Source organism: Podarcis melisellensis, assembly GCF_964234715.1.
Source record: "Podarcis melisellensis genome assembly, chromosome: 13".
NCBI classification, from domain to species: Eukaryota; Metazoa; Chordata; class Lepidosauria; order Squamata; family Lacertidae; genus Podarcis; species Podarcis melisellensis.
This window is the reverse complement of record NC_138545.1, coordinates 3463857-3488679: the sequence shown is the minus strand read 5'-3', so window position 1 is coordinate 3488679 and position 24823 is coordinate 3463857. Positions and strand designations below refer to the sequence as shown.

Below are 24823 nucleotides of genomic sequence, written 5' to 3'. Positions count from 1 at the left end.
GTGTCCTGACACCTGGCCGGAGCCTCCTGCCTCCTCCCCACATGAGTCAATTTCAAGAACAAAAGGAGAAGGGTGAAGTTTCCTGCCCCCTGAGGGGAATCCGGTCAGTGTCCTTTGTACAAGTCTGGGTGGAATACACTAAAAGGTGCAGCTTGATTGTGTTCTTGATAGTCTCCTGTCTGGACTCATCACGATGGCTATCAAGGTAATCACGCCAGCCGGGGGGGAATCGCTGTGTACGTGACTGCTCGGTCAGGAGATTATGGTTACCCAGCGTCATGTCACCCCCCTTTGGTAGTCCTTTGGATATGTAGTAAAATAAAAGTGGTCCGATAAAAATCCGTCGTACGGTTGATTTTTAACGAATATAAAACGGCGAATACTTTGAAGTTCAAACCAACCCCAAGTTCAGGAAACAATGTAGCAAGCTCTTGATTGGATTAGTCACGGTTGAGTGAATTCGGAAACGTTGTATCAGTGAGCTGTCAAACAGGGACACACCGAATGGCGGCTGCAGTACCAGCGCAGTCGCCACCAGGGGCGCTGTTCGCTAATGCTCATTGGTTGAAGCGGCTGTCGAGTGATCCAGAGTTCAGTCGCCAGGTCTACCCACGTTAAGAATAGGACGATGCGGAGCGCTAGAGTGGAAAGCCGTCAGGCTAGCGCTTCCTTATTTACGGAAGGCTTTTGGGAAGGTGACCCTCTAAAGGGACATCTCCAGGGCTGGGGGGGGAGATGCGTGTACGTGTGAGTGTGGTGCTTGTGTAATACACGTGACAAATGTGGGGGGGGGTGGTTTCCGGTGACAGTTCCCCCCTTCGGAGATAAGATTGCGAAGGTAGGTAAACCGCGCAATCCTTCTCTCCGCACAATCAATAAAAGTCTGATATGTCATACCTAGGGTCTGGGCTGCGGAAGTCCTTCAGGGGTCCCATTTCGGTGAGGTTCGACCGGGTTCCGGGTGCTGATGGTCCATAGGTGATTGCTAGTCGCGGGCGATGGGTTGGAAGGCAAGAGCCGCAGGTTTGACGGCACACCGGGAAACAGTGGATAGTGCAGCAGAAGACAGCAACGCAAATGGTTACAGTAATGAGGATGAGGAGTCCGTTCCCTAGAAGTTGTTTTATCCAGCCTGTGCCAGGCAGCCAGCTCCACAACTGGGTGTCTGACAGCCCTTCGTGTTGGATGTCTTTAAGCTCGTCTGTTAATCTATGAATGTTGTTGAGGTGTCCGGTAATATTAAGGGTTTGGTCGGACACGTGGGTGCAGCACTCGGTTCCGACAAGGGCACAAACGCCTCCTGTCGAGGCAAGAACGTAGTCCAAAGCAAGGCGGTTCTGTATCGCGGTCTGCCTGACTTCCGTTAATTCCGTCAGGATAGACTGAGTGGCCGCATTGGATTCTTCCATGAAATTTAGTAAGATGTCCGTTAATTTAAGGATATCAACGTGGTTGGAGCCGGCTCCGTACGCAGGGAAAAGAGCCCGGCCATAAGTCTCGCTGTTGGCGGCTACGTCAGAGAGTTGTGACAAGTCTTTTGCCCTTTTGTTCCGCCTCCTCCCGGGGGGTAGGTCTTGAGTGACGCGGACTCCAGGTAAGATTAGGCCAAGGTAACAAGTGCCGCGGGAGTGGGGACTGGCCCATACGTAGCCGCGGTGGCCACAAACCCAGAACAATCCTTGTAAGCATGAGTCTATGCGGCCGGTGAGGAAGGTGCGGAAGAAGCACTGGGTAACCGGGGAGGGGCTCCAGGAGTCGGGCAAGGTCATAACGCGTTTCCATGCAGACGTTAAGGTGGGGTGGATAGAGGGGTTGCCTTGGTGCCATAGGGTAATTTTGCCATTTAAGGTAATGTCAATGGTGTACTTACAGGTGCTCTCGCCGATAATTTTGTCGTTCCCACTGAACTTCCGGCAAAGGTCACCTGCTGTAGGTCCGGTTAGGTAGATGTACTGGTGGGTCAAGTTCACAGCGGTCAGGTTCCAGGATCGCACGTCAGCGGAGAGATGTTGTTGCAGGGTGAGAGGTACTCCTAGAAATGGTATGCCACTGTGAAGGTGTGCGGGAGCGTTGGCACAGATCCAGCACTCCTTGGTTGTTGTCTGTCTTGCAATTTGAGAGATTAATTTCACATAGGTGTTGGAATGCCAAGTGGACAAAAAGTCATTATTGTTGGAGTTTTCGGATACTGACAGTTCCCCCCTTTGTCGAGGTGCGGTACCCGCGGGGTGAAGTGGATCTTGGCGGAGTAGGTAGGTGAGGTTTGTGGTGAGACCTCCACATCTTTGGGGTCCAGTAGTGTCCCATTCCGCTGGGGGTGTAACTGAGTGGTGCCAGCCTTCGAGGTACGCTTTCCCGTCCCAATCGGAGGCGAGTCCGATGTCCCAGACGCAGCAGTACCTTCGGAGGCAAACTCCCTGTAGGATGGTTTGGCGGGGAGCGGAGTCCACGCGTTGGCAGTAAAATCCATGAATCAGATGGTCTGTGGGGTGATTTCTGTCAGTGTAAACTGACTCACCACCGCCATTGTCAAGAAGTGACCAGTTCAAGGGTTGTTGAGGGGTACCATCAGAGAAGAGTACGTAGGAACCATTGAGGCAGTGGGCTCGGTTCCAAGAGTCATCTTTGGTGAGGATGAGTTTGCCAAGTGGCGTGTAAGAGGGCGAGCGTATAAAAAGTTCCCAAGTTTGGTGAGTGGCAAGTGTCGGTAATATGGTATGTCGAAGGAGAACACGGGTTTCGGGTAAGCAGAAATCGAAATCCCCCAGGCGGTCCGGTGTTCCCCTTTTCACCATATCAACAATTCCAAAGTCCAGATATTTGTATTCCATTTGCAATCCTGGGCATGAGCCGTGGGTGGTTATGGTGTGTTGTGCTAAGGTAGAGGTGATAGAAAGGGCGAGCAGGGTGGGTATGGTAATTGCCATTGTGTATGGTGGCCGTCAAACGAAACTGTCAAACTGCGGAGCTGAAGACTGGAGCTGTCAAACTGAGCTGTCAAACTGCGGAGCTTTCAAACGGCGGAGCTGTCAAACTGAGCTGTCAAACTGCGGAGCTGTCAAACGGCGGAGCTGTCAAACTGAGCTGTCAAACTGCGGAGCTGTCAAACGGCGGAGCTGTCAAACTGAGCTGTCAAACTGCGGAGCTGTCAAACGGCGGGCGTATGTTTTCGGAGTTTGAGTCGAATTGGGGGTTGGTCGTGGTCGTTGGCCGTGATTATTTCAGAGGTCCAATGGCTCGATGTGTCAGGTCCGGTCTGTTGGGCTCGGTTCGTGCCCCGATCTGGTCCGGTCTGTTGGGCCCGATTTGTGCCCCGATCTGGTCCGGTCTGTTGGGCCCGATTTGTGCCCCGATCTGGTCCGGTCTGTTGGGCCCGATTCGTGCCCCGATCTGGTCCGGTCTGTTGGTCCTCGTCGATGCTGTTGTCGTCGTCTGCTGGTCGGGCGGGTGTATCGTAGGGCGAGTCGTCCACTGTGGGCTCGGGTGGAGAGGCGGGTTTGCAGCGGGTGTGGTGCAACCAGGCTGTCTTTTCTGCTACCTTAACGGAAGTTGGAGTGGTTAAAAGTACTTGGTAGGGGCCCTCCCAAGTGGGCTGTAGGGGTACCTTTTGGTAAGTTTTTGCTAGTATCCAATCGCCTGGTTGGTACGGGTGGATGTTTTCATCTAGAGGGATGTTTTGGCCTGAGGCTGCGTACCTGTGGAGAGTTATGAGTTGCTTTTGGAGTTGTATTACGTATTTAGTTAATTCTGACTCGCCTACTTCTAGTTCTGATGTCGGAAATCTGGTGTTATATACAGGGGAGGGTCGGCCGAATAGTAATTCGTAGGGAGATAGTTTCAGTTTTCCGCGTGGGCAGGCTCTCAAATTATGCAAAACTAATGGAAGGGCATTTACCCATTTGATGCCGGATTCTTTGCAAAGTTTTCCTAGCTGTAATTTAAGTTGCTGGTTCATTCGTTCGACTTGTCCCGAGGAAGGAGGATGGTATGGGGTATGTAATTTCCATTTGATCCCTAGGGCAGTGGAGACTTGTCGGATTATGTCTGAAGTGAAGTGTGAACCCCTATCGCTGTCTATATGTCTAGGCACTCCAAAGCGGGGTATGATTTCTTGAATCAGAGTTTTTGCAACAATGTGTGCAGTTGTTCTGCGAGTGGGAAAACATTCTATCCACCCAGTCAATTGATCAATGATTACCAGAGCATGCTTATAGCCTTGGCAAGGGGGTAGGTCTATAAAATCTATTTGAAGGCTTTCGAATGGAACAAAAGCCCATGGTCTAGCTCCGGATGGGCATCTGGCGGTATGCTTTGGATTAAAGCTCTGGCATGTGTGACAATTCTTTACAACCGTTTTAGCGGCAAGAGCTAAACCTGGAGCATACCAACAGCGTTGCATTGTGTCAATGAGTTTTTCTCTTCCCCAGTGGGTAAGTTGGTGCAGAATTCTCAAATGTTTAGGTACCCACAGTCTGGGCATTATAAGTCTTTTATCAGGAAAGTACCAAACCCCTTGGTCTAAATGGGCTCCTTGTTCCTCCCATCCCTTGATCTCCTCTGGGGTTGCTGTCTGGTACATTTCGGCGAAGTTCACATCTGATGGAATTTGGGGCCCCTGGAATTCATTATCTGTGGATAAGGGTTGTAGGGCTGCTTCTTGCGCTGCGCGGTCAGCACATCTATTTCCTATTGAGATGGGGTCCTTCCCTTTGGTATGTGCCTTGCAATGGACTACTGCAATAGCTTCGGGAAGGTGTATGGAGTCCATGAGACGTTGCACTAGGGGGGCATGTGCAATTTGAGTACCTGCCGCAGTCAAGAAACCCCTCTGCAACCAGATCTGCCCGGTTGCATGTACTAACCCGAAGCAATACTTTGAGTCCGTGTAGATTGTGATTTTCTGTCCTGCTCCCAGTTCGCATGCTCTAATTAGTGCAATGAGTTCAGCAGCCTGTGCGCTGTATCTTGCATTGACGGGTCGTGCCTCTAGGGTCCTATTATCAGTGACTACGGCGTATCCACTTTTCCGTTCCCCTCCCACAACTTTGGAGCTCCCATCCGTGTATAGAACGAGGTCAGGGTCGGTTAGCGGGAGATAATCGAGGTCCTCCCTGGGTTTCTCTAGGTGACGGACTATTTGGGAACAATCATGATGCGGGGTGCCGTCGTCCGGGAGGGGAAGGAGGGTCGCAGGGTTTAGGGAGTTTACTCGTTTTATAGTGACATTGGATGGGCTGAGGAGAATAGCTTCGTATTTATTCAGGCGTTGAATAGTGAATCGTTGGCAACCTTGCAGGCTAAGTAGGGTAGCGACAGCGTGGGGGACGTTTACAGTTAGATCGTGCCCTAAAACTGTCTCTTGTGCTTTCTCAAGGAGCAGTGCTGCCGCTGCTACCGCTCTGAGACATCCCACATTCCCTAAGACCGTAGTGTCAAGTTGAAGGCTGTAATAAGCGACAGGTCTGTTTTTTCCTTGGAATGGTTGGGTAAGGACGCCAGAGGCTACTCCTCTATTTTCATGCACATATAAAGTAAAGGGTAGTCTGTAGTCCGGGAGTCCAAGAGCGGGTGCTGATCTAAGTTCCCTCTTTATGGATTCAAACGCTTCAAGCGCCTCCGCAGACCACTGTAGCTGGTCTGGGGCATCCTCGTGCGTCATTGCTGTGAGGGGACGGGTGAATTCTCCGTAGCGGGGAATCCAAGCTCGGCAGAATCCGCTCATTCCAATAAAACCTCTGAGCTGTCTCTTAGTTTTTGGCAGGGGTAGTTTTGTTATTGTCTCGATCCGATCTGTGGTCAGGGCACGGGTGCCTTTCCCCAGGATATGACCAAGGTATTTGACTTCCTCTTTGCAATACTGTATCTTTTTCGGAGACACCTTATGTCCTTTGTCTGCTAATATGTTCAGGAGGGCTATGGTGTCGTTTCTGCAAGAGTCTAAGTCCCGCCCACAGAGTAAGATGTCATCTACGTAAAGCCTCAGGGCAGAGCCTCCCGGTAGGGTCACATCTGCCAAATCTTGGTGTAGGATAGATGAAAAAATTGCAGGGGATTCCACATACCCCTGGGGTAACCGGGTCCACGTTAGTTGCCCTGTCTGCCAAGTGAAGGCAAACAGGAATTGGCTTTTGGGGTCTACAGGAATACTGAAGAAGGCAGAGCATAGGTCTATGACTGAGTAAACTGTAGTTCCCTCCGGTATGGTGCTTAGGAGATGATGTGGGTTGGCGACCACGGCATGTCGGGGAATGACAAAGGAGTTGACAAGCCTGAGGTCTTGCACCAAGCGCCATTTGACCGGGTTTGTATTGGGCTTTTTGACAGGGAGGAGAGGGGTGTTGCAAGGGGAAGCGCATGGGACCAGAACTCCCATCTTCAAGAATTCGTCGATCATAGGGGTTAGTCCTTGTACTGCCTCAGGGGGAAGCGGGTATTGCTTAGTGCAAGGGAAAGGCAAATCTTGTCTGTAGTTCACTCTAACTGGGGTCGCTGATTTTAAGAGTCCTACGGAGGTTGACTCGGTTCCCCATAGAGAAGGAGAAACATTTTTCAGAAGTTCAGGTGGGAGGTCGATATCTGGATTTAGGGCTTCTTGTAAAACTCCTTGGAAATTAAAAATTGATTCATCCGGCATGTGTAAGTAAATGCCTTCTTGACCGCATTGTATAGTGGCGTTTAATTTGCAGAGCAGATCCCTCCCCAAGAGGTTAACAGGGCTAGAGGTTAAGAGGAAAGTATGGTTTACAGATAGGGGTCCAACCGAGACGTTTGCAGGTTTGGAAAGGGGGCAGTTCCGGGGAATTCCGTCCAGTCCCATTACGGTTCTGGTTTCTTCCCCGGGGGTTAGGTGGCTGCCCGTAAGGGTGGAGTAGGTGGCTCCAGTGTCTAAAAGGCAATTGTAGGTTTGTCCATCGATTTGCATGGTGCAGATTGGGTCCGAGGACGATAGTCGCAGGACGGGGCAAAGAAAGGGGAAAGGGGCGGGACCTGCTCCTAGTTGTCAATTCGATTGATATTCATCCATCACCATCTCATGAGCTGGGTTAGTGGTGTAGTTGGCCGGTTTAAAGGGATTTGTAGGATCTTGAGCGTGGTTCCTAGGTCTAGGTTGGGGAGGGGGAGGACCGGCGCGATGTAGTTGTTGGGTCATCGTTGAATTATATCCATATGGGGAATCCGACCCTCTGGGTCTGGGATAGACTGGGTCCCGATAGTCCGTTTTGTATAGTTTGGTGTCGCTATACTCTGGTTCTGTCGTGTTAGTCAGGAAGGGGCAAAATTTCCTGATGTGTCCCCTTTGTTCGCATTTGTAACAAATACGGTTGTCCCTAGAGTCGGGTCCCCATTGTTTGTTCTTGTAAGGGGGGACCCCTCCCGCATAGGCCAATACTCGTGGAGAATCGGGTTTCTGATCTTTCTTTCTTCGTTCATCCCTAGAGTTGAATACTGATTTGGCGATGGAAAGGATTTCGGTTACCGTCTTTCCATCATATCCCAGGTGGGAATTTAGGGCTTTCCGTATGTCCGCTGTAGCCTGGTCCTTGAAGAAGCCTTTAACTATGACTTCATGTTGGGGGTTCTCTGGGTCTATCCCGCCCCAAGTTTTGATAGCCGAAACTAGTCGGGTGTAATAGTCAGACGGGTGTTCTTCTGGCCCTTGAAGGACGGTCTGGACTTTAGTCCAGTTTACAGTTCGCTGGCCAGCAGCTTTGATTCCATCTAAGATGGCCTTTTTGAAAATCTTTAAACCCCATATTCCATCGTTTGTATTATAGTCCCAGTCTGGGTCATTGAGTATCGTCTGAGCGGTCAGTGGGGTCATTGAGGCGGGACGATTTGGTTGGTAGCCTTCTCGGGTTAGAGCCTCCCCCGCCTTCGCTAGTATTTCTCTTTTTTCTGCCTCGTTAAAGAGGGCCCCAAGTAACATATGTACATCTGCCCATGTAGGATTGTGTGTAGAGAAAATGGTGGCCACCTGGCGGTGACATTTATCAGGGTCGTCCCTTAAAGAGGGCATTTTGTCAGACCAATTCATCAAATCCGAAGTAAGGAAAGGTTGATGAGTGAAGACCATGCGGGGTGGATCCCCAGCTCTGACTGGCGGTATGGGCAATGCTCGCAGGGGGTAGGCGCCCTCTGCTTCTCCGTTTGACGGAATGTCCCTGTTTCGGGTTCTACTAGAGACGGGACCCTCTCTGTCTCCGTTTAACAGCTGGCCATTGAGCAAGGGCCCTAGAGTTAAGTCCGCTTCATCTCCCCTTAAGTTTGGCGTGCTTGTAGAAGGGTCAGGTGGTTGCGCACTCGGTAGGGTTTGGGACGGGGTAGTGGTGACATTTGTTGTGTTTTCCCTTGACCCTACACCTCCCCCACCAGCTCCTGTTCCTGATCCTGATGGTTGGGGAGCTCGTGGTTCAGGGTAGTAGAAGGGGATGAGGCTCCTATCCAATTGTTCTTCTTGGGCTCTAATCTCATCGTAAGGGGGAGGTCCGGTTGCTTTAAGAACAGCCATTTGTCGGACGATTCGAGCCTGCTTTTGTTGGAACAAGTCACGGGCCTCAACGAAAGCATTTAGATAATAGAGTTGGCGGGGTTTTTCATCAGCCAAGTAAGCTTTGAGTGCTTGTATCCTCACGATGTTAAAAGACCCATGAGGGGGCCATCTCGAGGCTGGCTCTAACTGGTGGGTAAATGCGACCCACGAGATGTTGCAGAGGTCCTTCAGCTTTGACTTTGAGAGTCCCTTCCTCCCTCTTAATTCCTTCCAACTAAGGAGAACAAATTGTAGAGGGGTATCGGAGTCCTCTCCAGGGCGGCAAGGCTTCATGGATGCCTGGTCACCGGGAGGAGCCCAGTCAGAGTGTTGGGATGCGTGGGCACCCATCGCTCTGATACTCGAGGGGAAAGGGTGCTCCGCTAGCGACTTGTACTAAGGTTAGAAGGGACGCACAAACAAGGGGAAGAAGGAAAAAGAACAGGACCACAACACACACACACAAAGGGAAAGGGGAAAAAGAATATTCTTTCAGTAAACGAGGTACCTCTTTATCTCTGCTTAAGCTTAAACCTGCCTATCATCCTTTGACTGGATTCGACTAGTCCTCTATATACTTCAAACACTAAACCTTAGCCCACGGGTCTCTCCCTCTACCCGATACACAACTGCGGATCCTGACAGTACAGTTTACACAACTGGTCCTAGTGTGGGGCCCCAACCCGGGTTCCGCCCCTTCTCCCTTCACGACAGCCTCCTGCCTAGCCTTTGGGACTAAGTTCGAAATCTCCTACTGGACGCTTGCGCAGTGCAATGCCAGATCGGGATCCGAGAAAAGTCAAGTTCGGAAAGGAAACAAACGACCTTGCATTCTCACGTACCCGGGTCATCCCTAACAAAGGTCGCCGGGCAGGAGGGGCGGCTTCGTTTGCATAATTAGCAGAAAGAAGGATAGAGAGAGAGAGAGAGAGCTTTGAGGGACGCCTCCAGCCGACTCCGAGAGAGGGACGTCAGAGAAAGACAGTAAAGAGCCACGCTTTCCCGGACTCAATTCCAAGACGGAAAACGGGGGAGAAAAGGGATAGAGAGATCAAGACGTTCCTGGACGACCCCGAGGGGGAACGTCGGAAAACAGCAAAGTACCACAATTTCCCCGGTCACATACCGTGTAAGAAACTGGGGGGAGAGAAAGGGAAAGGTTTTGACATTCCTGGACGACCCCGAGGGGGAACGTCAGACAGTAAAGTTCCGAAACCTCCCTGGCCACTTTCCGAAAGGGGAGAATCGGGGAGAAAAGAATAGAGGAAGAACGTTCCTGGCCGACCCCGAGGGGGAACGTCGGAAATGATAGAAGGAAAGTCTGGCTGTCGTGAGGACGTTACTTCCCACCCACCTCCCAATGTGTCTTTTCTCTTCAAACCATACTCACGTTCGAAGATGTCCCCCGTAGATCCCGGGATCCTTTCCTTTAGCCGGCTTTACCTCGCCTTTGCTCTCTCTGGTTGGGCTTCTGGTGACGGTTGATTACCGCCCACAAAGAGGAGGCAGGGAGAGGAAAAAGGGATCCCCGAGCTAAGGTTGCCCGGTGGCGCCCGATCCCCTCTATCTCCCCCCTCGCCTCTGTAGGAGAACCAAGTGTCCCTGAGCGCGGTCGCCAAAAACTGTTACCGGACAAATCCGAGGGCTCCCTTGGACAAACAGAGACACCAACCAGAGCAAGTCAGAGCAAAACAGCAGCCAGTAGGCTTGGTCTTTATTAGAAGAAAGACTGTCGCGACAGGGCTCCCACCGCCCACGAGGTGAAGCAAAATGGAAGCCCCGAACAAAAGAAGACCCTAACTTTTATTAGTTACTAATCCCCAAACTACACCCCCAGAATTACATCACATCTACATCATGATTACATTAAAATTAGGAGGAGTCGAGGAGGGGCTACACAGGTAATCCGAGTGTCCTGACACCTGGCCGGAGCCTCCTGCCTCCTCCCCACATGAGTCAATTTCAAGAACAAAAGGAGAAGGGTGAAGTTTCCTGCCCCCTGAGGGGAATCCGGTCAGTGTCCTTTGTACAAGTCTGGGTGGAATACACTAAAAGGTGCAGCTTGATTGTGTTCTTGATAGTCTCCTGTCTGGACTCATCACGATGGCTATCAAGGTAATCACGCCAGCCGGGGGGGAATCGCTGTGTACGTGACTGCTCGGTCAGGAGATTATGGTTACCCAGCGTCATGTCACCCCCCTTTGGTAGTCCTTTGGATATGTAGTAAAATAAAAGTGGTCCGATAAAAATCCGTCGTACGGTTGATTTTTAACGAATATAAAACGGCGAATACTTTGAAGTTCAAACCAACCCCAAGTTCAGGAAACAATGTAGCAAGCTCTTGATTGGATTAGTCACGGTTGAGTGAATTCGGAAACGTTGTATCAGTGAGCTGTCAAACAGGGACACACCGAATGGCGGCTGCAGTACCAGCGCAGTCGCCACCAGGGGCGCTGTTCGCTAATGCTCATTGGTTGAAGCGGCTGTCGAGTGATCCAGAGTTCAGTCGCCAGGTCTACCCACGTTAAGAATAGGACGATGCGGAGCGCTAGAGTGGAAAGCCGTCAGGCTAGCGCTTCCTTATTTACGGAAGGCTTTTGGGAAGGTGACCCTCTAAAGGGACATCTCCAGGGCTGGGGGGGGAGATGCGTGTACGTGTGAGTGTGGTGCTTGTGTAATACACGTGACAAATGTGGGGGGGGGTGGTTTCCGGTGACAGTGGCGCTGTGGGTTAAACCACTGAGCCTAGGACTTGCCGATCAGAAGGTCAGCGGTTCGAATCCCCGCGACAGGGTGAGCTCCTGTTGTTCGGTCCCTGCTCCTGCCAACCTAGCAGTTCAAAAGCACGTCAAAGGGCAAGTAGATAAATAGGTACCGCTCCAGTGGGAAGGTATACAGCGTTTCCGTGCGCTGCTCTGGTTCGCCAGAAGCGGCTTCGTCATGCTGGCCACATGACCCGGAAGCTGTACGCCGGCTCCCTCGGCCAATAAAGCGAGATGAGCGCCGGAACCCCAGAGTCGGCCACGATTGGGCCTAATGGTCAGGGGTCCCTTTACCTTTACCTAGACAGGGGTCACACTAGTTTTAACCTTGGCAAACACGTCCAGACAAGTCCTTGGTACAAGATTAGCATAAGCAGACATGTCAGGGCAAGACCCAGGTATAAGATGAGCAGAGGCAAACACCTCTGAAGTCCCACCACCCAAAGTACAAGAGAACTTCCTTGGCATGTCTGGCCCCTGGCAAGTCCGGTGATGGGATTAGGCTTCCCTTGGCCAACAATCAGCTCAGCAATTGTCACCTCTGGGCACTTCCTGGAGTCCTTTTTCAAGGGGAAAATAGCTTTGGAATGGAGGAAACTGGCAAAGGAGTTGATTTTATATTATTTTTAAAGCTAGGTAACTTCCCTGGGCTGTCAAGTTGAAAGGATACATTCAGGCATAATATTTGTAACATTTAGCAACTTTAAAGATGTGGCCCCCCCCGTAATTTCATAATAATAATAATAATAATAATAATAATAATAATAATAATAATAATAATTTATTTATACCCCGCCCATCTGGGGCTGGGTTTCCCCAGCCACTATGGGCGGCTTCCAACTGAATATTAACAAAAAAACAATACAGCGTCAGACATTAAAATCTTCCCTAAACAGGGCCGCCTTCAGTTGTCTTTTAAAAGTAAAATAGTTGTTCATTGCCTTGACATCTGAAAGAAGGGTGTTCCACAGGGTGGGCGCCACCACCAAGAAGGCTCTGTGCCTGGTTCCCTGTGACCTCGCTTCTCGCAGGGAGGGAACCGCCAGAAGGCCCTCGGAGCTGGACCTCAGTGTCCAGGCAGAATGATGGGGGTGGATACGCTCCTTCAGGTATATAGGACCGAGGCCAGATTTGTCCCTTTATGAACAGAACCCCCGTCCCGGGACTCTGGAACCGGTTGCCCTGACGGCAGCTTAGAACCCCGACCCAAAGAACCAAAAGGGTTCTGGAATGTGTTCTGCCAGCCACACTTACAGCTTTCCTGGTGGGCCCACCAATGGCTCTTTCTAAAGCGTTCTCCGCTACGAGGGCTCTGGGACCGGGCTCTCGGTCGCCCATGACTCTGGCTCTCCTCCTCCTCCTCCTTGCCAGCGAGAGCCCCGGGACGGAGGGGTGCATCCACTGCGGACTCCATTCCAAGAACCTGAAGACCCGCTTTGCCCACCTCTGCACCCAATACCGAGAGCGTTACAGCCAGGCAAACTGTACCGGTTATCCCTGGGGCAGAAAGTCCTCCCTGGGCTTGGCCTTAGGTAGAGAAAACGGGGCTCTTTGGGGATGTCTGGCAAGGGACAGGATTTATTGTTGTTGTTGTTTAGTCGCATCCGACTCTTCATGGCCCCCTGGACCAGAGCACGCCAGGCCCTCCTGTCTTCCACTGCCTCCCGTAGTTTGGTCAAACTCATGCTGGTCCCTTCGAGAACACTGTCCCGCCATCTCGTCCTCCGTCATCCCCTTCTCCTTGTGCCCTCCATCTTTCCCAACATCAGGGTCTTTTCCAGGGAGTCTTCTCTTCTCCTGAGGTGGCCAAAGTCTTGGAGCCTCAGCTTCAGGATCTGTCCTTCCAGTGAGAACTCAGGGCTGATTTCCTTCAGAATGGAGAGGTTTGATCTTCTTGCAGTCCATGGGACTCTCAAGAGTCTCCTCCAGCACCAGAATTCAAAAGCATCCATTCTTCGGCGATCAGCCTTCTTGATGGTCCAGCTCTCACTTCCATACATCACTACTGGGAAAACCAGAGCTTTAACTATACGGACCTTTGTTGGCAAGGTGCTTTTTAAGATGCTGTCTAGGTTTTATTATTAGCAAGTAGTTAACGGCAACGATTAGAACATCACTGTTATTATTTCGGTACACACTGATGGAACGTCACTGTTAGTATTTCTGTATCTTGGAACATCACTATTATTAGTTTTGTATGCATTACTGGAATGCCACTGTTATTATTTCTGTATGCATCCCATTAGCATAGTTGCTCAGATCAATATTATTAGCAGTAATAATAACAATATATTCTTATGGGTGGCAACAGGGGTGAGGCTCCCCCTATATTTCCCTGTGGGCTATCTCTTTGGGGGGCAGGTTTCCACATGCTGGTGGTGGGTGGAATCAGAGGGGGGAAAGGGGGCAGAGCAAGAGATAATAATAATAATAATAATAATAATAATAATAATAATAATAATAATAATAATAATTTCTAGGTGGTCTGCATTCCAGTCAGGCAAAAGCCCAGAGATTTCGACCTGCACACAATCACACGTATATAACGCCGGAAGGTTCAGGACAAATGAAAGCGCTTCTCCTTCATAGTTGACCTGTGGAACTCAATCCCACAAGAAGTAGAGATAGCTGTTAAAAATTAGACAAACTAAGGGGAGAGATCACCACAGTTCTTCGGACGGTTTGCGTTTTCCAGAATCCACTGAAGTACTTTTGTAAGCTCGTTATTCCTCGGAGCTGGACCTCAGTGTCCGGGCAGAACGATGGGGGTGGAGATGCTCCTTCAGGTCTACTGGGCCTTTGAGGCCGTTTAGGGCTTTCAAGGTCAGCACCAAGACTTTGAATTGTGCTCAGAAACATCCTGGGAGCCAATGGAGGTCTTTCAAGACCGGTGTTATGTGGTCTCGGCGGCCGCTCCCAGTCAGCAGTCTAGCTGCTGCATTCTGGATTAGTTGTAGTTTCTGGGTCACCTTCAAAGGTAGCCCCACATAGAGCGCATTGCAGTAGTCCAAGCAGGAGATAACCAGAGCATGCGCCACTCTGGAGGGCACCAGGTTGGGGGTGGCAGGTGTTGCAGACCACCGTGGCTCATGCGAGGCTCCCCTTTCTTCCTTCCCACCTGCAGATGACATGTCCTTGGATCTGTTGCTGGAAAAAACACACCGAGTCTTCCGGGTTATAGGTAAGGAGCAGTTTGGATTGTGCAGATTTCAGAGGGTGGTGCTCCCTTGGGACGATGGGCGTAAAATAAAGGGGAGGGGGTGAAAACTCTTGCTTTTGAATCAGTCTAGAGAAGCTGCGGTTGGTGGCAGAAGTGGGATTATCAGTCTCTCGTCTCTTCTCCCCGCCAGAAATAAACCAGAGCCTTGCGGACTTCCCAAAGTTTTGGAACTGGCTTCATGAAGTCAAGATACCAGAGCAGAGCAGAGAAGGTATGAGAAAGGATGTTCAGTCTGTATTTGAAAAGTAATTGTGATGATCGTTTGTAGGTTTGCAAGAAGTTTTGTGAGGTGAATTATTGGAACTATTGCAAAAATGAATAAAGGGGAGGATGGTTAGTTAAGATAATTAAAGGCAATGTGAATTTAAGAAATGCACAAGAAGTGATAAAAACGGTGGATCATCAGAGGTCCTGATGGAAGTCCAAAAAAGATTGTATAAGTGGTGAAGTTCTGTGGTATGCATTATAATTTATATGTTAAAATTAATAAAAATTATTTATAAAAAAAGAGAGAAAGGATGTTCAGTCTGAAACCCAGTCTGTATTGGGACCCGCTCTGAAATTTTTAAAATACGGTACATCTCAGTCACAGAATGTGCTGGAAAAACAGAGGTTGCTTCTGGGCATGCGGAAAGTGTGTTTTCCCTCAAATGTGGGGTTTTGCTTATGCTCACGTGCGCGACATCAGGACGTCAAAATATCACGCGCATAAGTAAATAAATGTTTATTTATACCCCTCCCTCGCCTGCAGAGATCACAGTGGCTAACACCAAATATGAATTTCAATAAAACGTAATAGAAAAACAACAACCACCAAACAGTTAATTATAATATGGTTTAAAATGCAGCTTAAAATGCAGCCTCATTTTAGTAGTAGCCCATAATTCAAGACCATAAAGGGAGGAAACATCAGATTTTCACCCAAGCCAGCTATCCATGCTGGTCCTACATGTCTCAGCAAAAAAGCCAAGGGAGAATTTATATATCAAATCCCATATAAGGGGTCGTCAGAGTGAAACTAAGCTGAAAGCCAGGTGGAACAGCTCCGTCTTGCAGGCCCTGCGGAAAGATGTCAAGTCCCTCAGGGCCCTGGTCTCTTGGGACAGAGCGTTCCACCAAGTCAGGGCCACTACTGAAAAGGCCCTGGCCCTAGTTGACCTCCAAGGTGTTGTCATTTGTGGACCTTAAGGTCCCCCGCGGGGGCATACCAGGAGAGGCGGTCCCGTAGGTACATGGATCCGCATAGGGCTTTAAAGGTCAAAACCAGCACCTTAAATGTGGGGTTTCGCTTATGCTCATGTGCGTGACACCAGGATGTCACAATAGTTCCCCTATGAAAAACTTCACTGCACCCCACTGCTGCAGCCCAGTTGCTGAAAGGAGATAGGTTTTGTCGCCATATCGCACCTCTGCTCAGAGATTTGCCGATTTGCTACGGGGTGTTGCTCTCAGTATCTAAAGCCCTTAACAACCTGGGACCGGGTTCACCTGTGAGATCGCCTCGCCCCATAAACGCCCCACTTGACTGCTTGGATTGGCAGAACTTTCGCTGTTTCCACACGCTATCCGTTCCGCCTTGCTAGGAACCAGATCTTTTGCTGTGGCAGCGCCGACACCTTTGGAACTCTCTGCCACTTGACACCAGGCAGACGCCCTTCAACTGTCCTCCTCTTGGCGCCTGCTAAAACCACTGCTGCTTAGACAAGCCTGCTCAGACATGTAGAACGTGGGTGTATGTTTCAATCTGCTCTTTAGTTTATTGCCAGTTTTCTGGTTGGTTTTTAAAAAACCGTTTTCATTGATCATTTCATTGTTTTGTTCTCTTTGCAACCTGCTTTGAGGGCATTTTTTTTTTTTAGTGTGTAGATTTTATGAAATGAACAAATGAATGAATCATAATCTCACTCATCAGGGACGAGAGGGAAGAGGGTAATTTTTCCTCTCAGAATCTGCCCCCTAGGGCAAAGGAGAAATAATCTGAATCATGCATGTGGGTGACTAGAAACAGCACTCCCCAGATTGAAAAGCATCCTTCACTCCAGAAACCTCCAGGGTCCTATCCTGACCTCACAATTTCCAGCTTCCAGAACACTGTCCCACCATCTCGTCCTCCGTCGTTCCCTTCTCCTTGTGCCCTCCATCTTTCCCAACATCAGGGTCTTTTCCAGGGAGTCTTCTCTTCTCCTGAGGTGGCCAAAGTGTTGGAGCCTCAGCTTCAGGATCCGTCCTCCCAGTGAGCACTCAGGGCTGATTTCCTTCAGAATGGAGAGGTTTGATCTTCTTGCAGTCCATGGGACTCTCAAGAGTCTCCTCCAGCACCAGAATTCAAAAGCATCCATTCTTAGGCAATCAGCCTTCTTTATGGTCCAGCTCTCACTTCCACACATCACTACTGGAAAACCATAGTTTTAACTATATGGACCTTTGTTGGCAAGGTGATGTCTCTGCTTTTCAAGATGCTGTCTAGATTTGTCATTGCTTTTCTCCCAAGAAGCAGGCATCTTTTAATTTCGTGGCTGCTGTCACCATCTGCAGTGATCATGGAGCACCAGTCCCTGATAGCAGGCCGGAAAAACTAGCTTGCTAGATGACTGAGCGTCTTGCAATAAACCTCTTTTCTCTTTTCTTTTCCAGCGCTGTGCCCTCCGGCTTGCCGTAAGTTCCAGGGACGGGATAGCAGAACGAGAAATTCTGGGATAAAGAGCCCCACCTTTATAAAAGATGGAAAAACACTTATTGCATCCCTCCTCAGTGGTGGCTCCCACCTGGTGGAATGCTCTGTCCCATGAGACTAGGGTCCTTCAGGATTTAACCTCCTTCCGCTGGGCCTGTAAGACAGAGCTATTCCGCCTGGTCTTTAATTTGAATTCAGCCTGATCTTTTATTCCCCTTCCTTCCCTCCCCTTTTATGAAGATCACCCGCTCTCAGACCCCACAGCTAATTCTCCCCTGGTCTCCACGCTGGCCCAAGTAGGACCAATTTAGGCAGCTAGTCCTGGGGATTATCTAATTGATTTTTGATTTTTTTAAATTGTTATTCATGTTTTTATAATGTATTTTATGCTGCTTTTATAATTAAGTGTTTTTAAGTGTTTTAAATTTGTTGTTAGCCGCCCTGAGCCTGGTTTTTGAACCGGGAAGGGTTGCACAGTGAATAGGAGGCCTGGGTTCGGTCCGTAGATGTCAACTTACAGATTTGAAAATAAGGGACCAGCAGCCTCGAAAATAAGGGACCAGCAGCCAAAATAAGGGATTTTCATGGCGCAGGTATGTTTGACTGCTGAGACAAAGGCAGAAAGCCCAGCCAGCAGCCAAACGAAGCCTCAAGCGGTGGTTCCCACAGCACAGCAACCCGGCAAAGGGGATGCAGCAAGGAAAACCACTGTCCCCTCTCCGCTGGGAAGCGCTGAGCAAAGGCGAGTCCCCAGGCAAGGCGGCCGATTTGATTGGCACAAGGCATGCAAGCTCCACCCCCAGTCGTTCTCAGACTCCTTATTGGGTGAGCAACGCAGCCAAGCAACCCAGTTGGAGCCTCCCTCCTCCCTGGCCAGGAGGGAGAGGAGCTGCTTCCTTTGAAATCCGGGAAATTTAAGGGACGTCATCAATAAGGGACAGCAGCGGGACGCGGCGCTGGGGTAAGGAACTTTCCCGCTAAATAAGGGATGGTTGACAGCTATGGTTCTTCCCCTCTGTTACGGAAGGGGGGGGGCATGTCTTCTTCACCCTAATCCTGTCAAAATCACTCTGCCAAGCCTTTCCTCCGGGCAATGCCAGGTGACAGACTATGCATACATGGACCATTGTCTTCCCATCACCGGCACTCAGGAAGCGCTTATCTGCGCATATCTCCAGCTCTGCATATTCCCCCCTCCCTCCTCCTTATGTTAATCCGGTGTAACCCAACCTCTCCTTAATGTATTCATGATGTAACTGGGATGTATTTTGCACTGTATTCTGGGACATGGAGGGAGTTTCAAAAGTTCATGTCACCCCTTTCTCGCTGTTCAATCTTGTCTTGAACCTGTTGCACAATAAACCTTGGATCTCCACATTTTGCTCCTGTCCGGCTGAGCTCATTTTCTTCCGCAGGGACCCGCGGACACTTAGTCCGACGAGCTGGGTGGCAGTTTAGCCCCGCACCCAGATTTTAGCCATAACAGGGGGCATGCGGTTCTCCCGCGTTGCTGACCGGGGCCCCCGAAATCTTCAGCCGGCACCAGGCCATTTTGCCTGGGAAGATCCTTTGGACCCCCGAGCTGGGTGGCAGTGTAGCCCCGTACCCAGATTTTAGCCGTAACACCTCCGTCAGAGGAGGTGGGGGGTTCTGAGGCCTCTGCCCCGGACCCTCACCTGACCCCCTTTCCCATTTCCAGAGGGATCAGCCTTGGTGTGGAACTGTACCACTTGCCGGAGAGTAGAGCTGCGCTGCTGGGATATGAAGACCTGTTACCCAGGTGAGGAGTTTCTCTCGCCTTTGCTGCCATAATTAATAATAATAATATTTATACCCCGCCAGCCTGGCTGGGTTTCCCCGGCCGCTCTGGGCGGTTCCCAACAGAACACTAAAAACAGGAAAACAATTCAAACATTAAAAAGCCCCCTGTCTCCTATGCAAACCTTCTGGGTGTGCCATTCCCGCCCCTCCTTGGCCAGTCCTGGCCCCCTCCCTCTCTCCCCTTTTATCTTCCAGGGTCCACCCTACTTGCCAAGGACTTTGGCAACCTTCCAACTGTCCCAATTTTCCAGTGACAGCCCCGGATTGACAGACGCCATCCCGGTTTCTGGTTTGATCCCTGTATGTCCCGCTTTCCCTTAGAACCGGGCACAGGGCCTTCTCGGTGGTGGCGCCTACCCTGTGGAACTCCCTCCCACCAGATGTCAAGGAAATAAACAACTAGCTGACTTTTAGAAGACATCTGAAGGCAACCCTGTTTAGGGAAGCTTTTAGTGTTTGATGTTTTATTCATTATTATTGTTGTTGTTGTTGTTATTTTGGGAGCCACCCAACACCTTCCTGGTCTCTTCCAAGCACCCCTTCCTCTCCTGCCCATTTCTCCCCCTTTCTTTCTCCCCACAGAGGGCGGAGGTCTGGAAAAAATCACCCGGTTAATCTGCTCCATCTCTGGGTCCTGCCTTTTCCTGGGCATCGTCTCTTGCGCTCTCGAGTAAGTGGGGCACCCCATGGAGGAGGTTGGGGGCAAAGGGGGAGGGGTATTGCTGATAAGAGAACCTCAATTAATGGGATAATGGACAGTACAGTGGTGCCTTGGTTCTCAAACCTGATCCGTTCCTGAAGTCCGTTCCAAAACCAAAGCTCGTTCCAAAACCGAGGCACCATTTCCCATAGAAAGTAATGCAAAACAGATTAATCCGTTCCAGACTTTTAAAAGCAACCCCTTAAAAAACAGAAATTGAACATGAATTTTACTCTCTAACGAGACCGCCGATCCATAAAATGAAAGCAATAAACACAATGCAAAATAAATAAAGGATGTCTTCACACGGCACATAGTTAGACTGCGGAACTGCCTGCCACAGCCTGGATGGCTTTGAAAAGGGGACAGGGCAAATTCACTGCGCTCCGCAGTTCGAGGCAAAATAAATAGCAACTCCCTGCTGTGGCAGGGAGTTCCGCAGTCTAACCATGTGCCATGTGAAGACATCCTTCCTTTTCTCTGCCCTGAATCTCCCAGCCAGTGTCTCTGGATGCAACCGTGTGTGTGTGTGTGTGTGTTTTCCACACCTGTTTCGCGACACCAGAAGCGTCACAGCACCACACGCACTCGGCATAGTTTCTGAATGAATCACTCTGCAAAGAAACGAAAAGAGAAGGGGGGGGGAGGGAGTCTGTGCAAACCGGTTTCCCCGATGATGAATATTTTCCTTTCCTCTTTGGCAGGTTTTGGCTCCGCGCGAACACGAGAGAAGAGGAGGGGGCGGTATAGGAAAGGGGAGCAAAATGCTTGCAGGCCCCTCCATAATCTCCTCCTTTGCACATGAAGGGGGGGGCGGTGTTGTATAAGAGTCAAAATACGTGAGGCACGAGCTGGAAGAAGCGATGCTGGCGACACCCAACATCGTGCAAGCAATGTTCGGGACACAGAGGTCTTGGCTGTGACTGCGTCCCATAAGCACATGTGCAAAATAACTGCACTTTTTTAAAAAAAATGCACAGATCTGCATGTAATTCCCAAAACCATTTTTATTCAGTTATATATAGGGGGGAAAGCACATATTCAGATGCAAACAGGAACACTAGAAAGCGCCAATAATTCCCCCCTCTCCACTGTGCAAAATTATCCGAGGTGCAAAATTATCCCATGTTATGAAATGTAGATTTATTTATATTCCAGGTCAATCAGCCACAAAGGCGCTACTAGGCTGATTAAAAAGCTCCACGGGCATTGGGTGAGGAAATCAGAAAGTGGAGGTCTTAAAAAAAAGAAAGAAGGAAATTCTGTTTAAAACGCCCAATCCATTAAATTATCACCCAATTTAACGAGTTCCAGATTGAAGCATATCGGGTTGGGCAGGGGGAATTTATTTCATTGCCTTTGCTACAAATGTTGTGTCATAAAACCGAACCCTGCCTTGACGAATCTGCCTGGTTTTTGAAATACTTATTCGCGCGTTAACCTGTGGAACTCCCTGCCACAGGAGGACGGCTTTAAAAGAGGATGGGACAAATTCATGGAGGAAGAGAAGTCGATTGGTGGCTACTAGCCAATATGCCCATGCTCTGAGAGGGCCTTTGAGGTCGGATCCTGCTCACTGGTTTCCCACGGGCATCTGGTTGCCCCCCCCCGCCCCCATGAGAACAGGATGCTGGCCAAGATAGGCCTGATCCAGCAACCTCTTCTCCTATTCTGGAAGAACCAGGTGCACAAATATAGGCTGAAGGGCCTGTTGTCATTCAATGTCTTTATAAATGACTTGGACGAAGGAGTTGAGGGGAAGCTTGTCAAATTTGCAGATGACACTGTAATAAATGAAAATCTGCCCTTATTTCCTTATGGGGGACACAAGAGCCCTTATAGAGTCCTTTGTAGGTTCTCCATCGGTCGGCGAAAATAACAGAGGCCAACCAGAGAATATTGAGAAGCAAAGCAGCTAGTAAGTTATTGAACTGTTGCAACAAGTTGCCCCCCTCTCATGCAGGAGGACGGAGGAGGACCCAGAACCCAGGTGTGTCCGCCCTTATATAGACATTTTAAATTCCCCGCCCTGGAGTCCAAGACCACCCCCAGAAACATCATACCTACATCACAGAAGAGGCGGTCTACAGCAGAAATCTGAGTGCGTTGTTTATCTCCTGTCTGGCAGGTTACCTGTTAATGGTCACTTGATTGGATACCCTGGGGAGCCTGGCCAGTTTTTTGTAATGACAAAAATGCCCTGAGGATACCAGCCTGCCAACGGCTGCCCAGCCAATGCGAGTTCCGGAATGTGCAAAGGGTGTGTCTGAGCATGTGCAAAGGGCTGCTCGCCTGCTTTTTCCAGGACTCGTGCTCATACTCTCAGGCTCCTCCGCCGCCCGTGTTTTGCAAACCGTTCAGAGCGCATCTGACGCACCACTGCGCATCTCCAGCCGGCGTTTGGTGTGTGGGCTCTGGGAAACAGCCAAGCGCTTATGGACTGGCACCCGGCGGCTGGTGGAGAGAAAGAGACGCTGTGAGCCTTGCTAGCGCATGGCGGGTGGAAAGGGGGGTGCCACTGAGATGCTTTGCTGTCAATGCGTTACATAACAGGCCCCAGTTAATTAGTGTTGACTCCGCCAATTAAATGCTCAATTTACCAATTTGAAAACTCCTGGGGGGGGGGGTTTCTGCACTTTCTCAGACGCAAACCGGTGGGTTTTCTGGGTTCCTGTCACATCTAGCCAAACCAACACCACCTCCTCCTCCTTCTTCTTTGCCATATGGTCTTCCATAAACATGGTCTTAACAGTGAGTCTGTAAGTGACTGTGGAGGCCAATTCTGGATCCACACATCCTCCCACAGTGGGGACATTGGTTTCCGGGCGGGAGTCCATCACGGTGTGGATTTGTTAGGAGCTCATCCTACACTCGAGTAGGACCCTGGTAGAGGCACATGGCCGACTGGCATGTTCTCTCCCTCCTGGCCGATCGTTCGGGAGCTTCAAAAGCTTTCTTCAGCCCGAACATCACAGCGACAGATGCCAACAGACACCGGCACACTTAGGGATCCGCAGAGTCTTCGCAGTTTGCGTGACAGACCTCAGCAACTCAGCATTTTGGCTAAACTACTTTATTTTATGGGATGCGGGTGGCGCTGTGGGTTAAACCACAGAGCCTGGGGACTTGCCGATCAGAAGGTCAGCAGTTCGAATCCCCGCGATGGAGTGAGCTCCTGTTGCTCGGTCCCTGCTCCTGCCAACCTAGCAGTTTGAAAGCACGTCAAAGTGCAAGTAGATAAATAGGTACCACTCCAGTGGAAAGGTAAACGGCGTTTCCGTGTGCTGCTCTGGTTCGCCAGAAGCGGCTTAGTCATGCTGGCCACATGACCCGGAAGCTGTATGCCGGCTCCATCGGCCAGTAAAGCAAGATGAGCGCCGCAACCCCAGAGTCGGTCACAACTGGACCTAATGGTCAGGGGTCCCTTTACCTTTACCTTTACTCTATTTACATATAAACACACATGGAGCACTGCATCAGACAGCAAAGAGGAAAAGAACAAAGGACAATAGTCCCACTTCACAGAACACAGGAACACAAACATCCTGTCTCCGTCACTTCCCACTCTGTGGAGACAAAGCATATGTGAAAGACAACAATCCCATGACTGCAATCACGGAGCAGGAATACGAACAGCCTTCCTCTTAGCACATTTCTCCCTTGCGTCCTGAGTTCGAGTGTCTTCAAAGTCCATGACATCGTTGGTAAAGGCTGTTCTCCAACTGCAACGCTCGCAGGCCAGTGTTTCCCAATTGTCGGCATTTATACTACATTTTTTTATCTGCCTTGAGACAGGCTTTAAACCTCTTTTGTCGACCACCAGCATTACGCTTTCCATTTCAAAGTTTGGAATAGAGTAGTTGCTTTGGAAGGCGATCATCAGGCATCTGCACAACATAACCAGTCCAACGAAGTTGATATTGAAGAATCATTGCAAAACAATAATTACCGTGTGGTTAGGGTAGATAAACATGTCAGTGTCCACTTATCCCCAGTGTAAATATGACATATCGGCAAAAGTCGGAAATTGAAAGATAACTATAGAATGTACACAAAAATCAATTTCAGATTTGAAATCAGAACATATAAGAACAGTTGAAAAATATCATGCAAAAGAAAATGGGAAAAAAAATTGTTCCCCAGTATACTGTGTATCCCACGCGAATACATTTTTTTGCATACCTCCAACTGCACATAGATATACATGTCATTTTCAATGCCATACATGTCATGTTCAGTGCTATATAAGTCACTTACATTTACACTCATATTGTACTACTTTGGCTACGTGTTTAATAACATATTGAATTCTTGCATTGTGAAAAACAAAGATTGTGGTGAAAAGTGAAAAACATGAATTGCAAAAATAACTAGAGTTTACAGAACAAAACCAACTTCAGATACGAAATCAGCATGTCGAAATTAGGTAGGAACAACTGCAGGTGTCAATGCAACAAAATTTTTGTTCCCCAGTCTTGGCCCCCTTCAAGGTCATAGCACTGTAGATATGAATTTCTGGCAGATGGCTGCCTGACCTCTCTTTAAAAACCTCCACCAGGTGTCTGGACTAGCCGAAAACAAGCTTGCACGCATCTTCCCTGTGTTAACTGACAGCCTTTTGGATATTTGAAGGTGGCATGGAGGAAATCGCAAGCTTGTTGTTTTTCCCTGCTCTGGAGGGCAGGACTCGAACCCGTGGCTTCAAGTTCCAGGGACGGAGGTTCCGACTGAACATCGATTTATGATTCTATAATTCTTCCAATTAAGATTTCTCTTCTTGCTTCGAAAATTAATCAGGAGGCGGTGGTGGGGTATTCAAAAGCCTCCCGTGGACTCAAAGGGGGGACGGGGACGCAGGTGACTCGTTTTAATTAAGAAGGGCTCTATTTTTAATCTGCAATCAAAGCCTTTTTATTAGCTCATCACACTGATTAAGCAACAGGGAAGCTTTGAGGTTGTCGCTGCAACGCTTGGGGGTGTGTTTATGCCATGGATTATTTTTAAATGCTTTTGAAACACAGAATCTTTATATCTTATTATGATTTATGTGGAAATTGCTCAGTTTGGTTGTGTGTCTTTTAATGTTTTATTTATTGTTTACGGCAACTTTTCTAAT

At 49.5% G+C, this 24823-nt stretch overlaps 1 protein-coding gene and 1 long non-coding RNA gene across 2 annotated transcripts in view; both read left to right on the top strand.

Moving 5' to 3' along the window:
* Positions 1-24823, top strand: part of LOC309355945 — a 124347-nt gene that overhangs the window by 22345 nt on the left and 77179 nt on the right. The gene's annotated exons all lie outside the window — the stretch shown is intronic.
* Positions 12335-21107, top strand: TMEM95 (transmembrane protein 95). The gene is made up of 7 exons (XM_081887069.1): positions 12335-12824; positions 14417-14473; positions 14643-14723; positions 17147-17167; positions 18886-18966; positions 19590-19677; positions 20412-21107. The coding sequence occupies exons 1-7, from the start codon at positions 12569-12571 to the stop codon at positions 20455-20457; spliced, it is 630 nt and encodes a 209-aa protein (XP_081743195.1). The 5' UTR covers positions 12335-12568; the 3' UTR covers positions 20458-21107.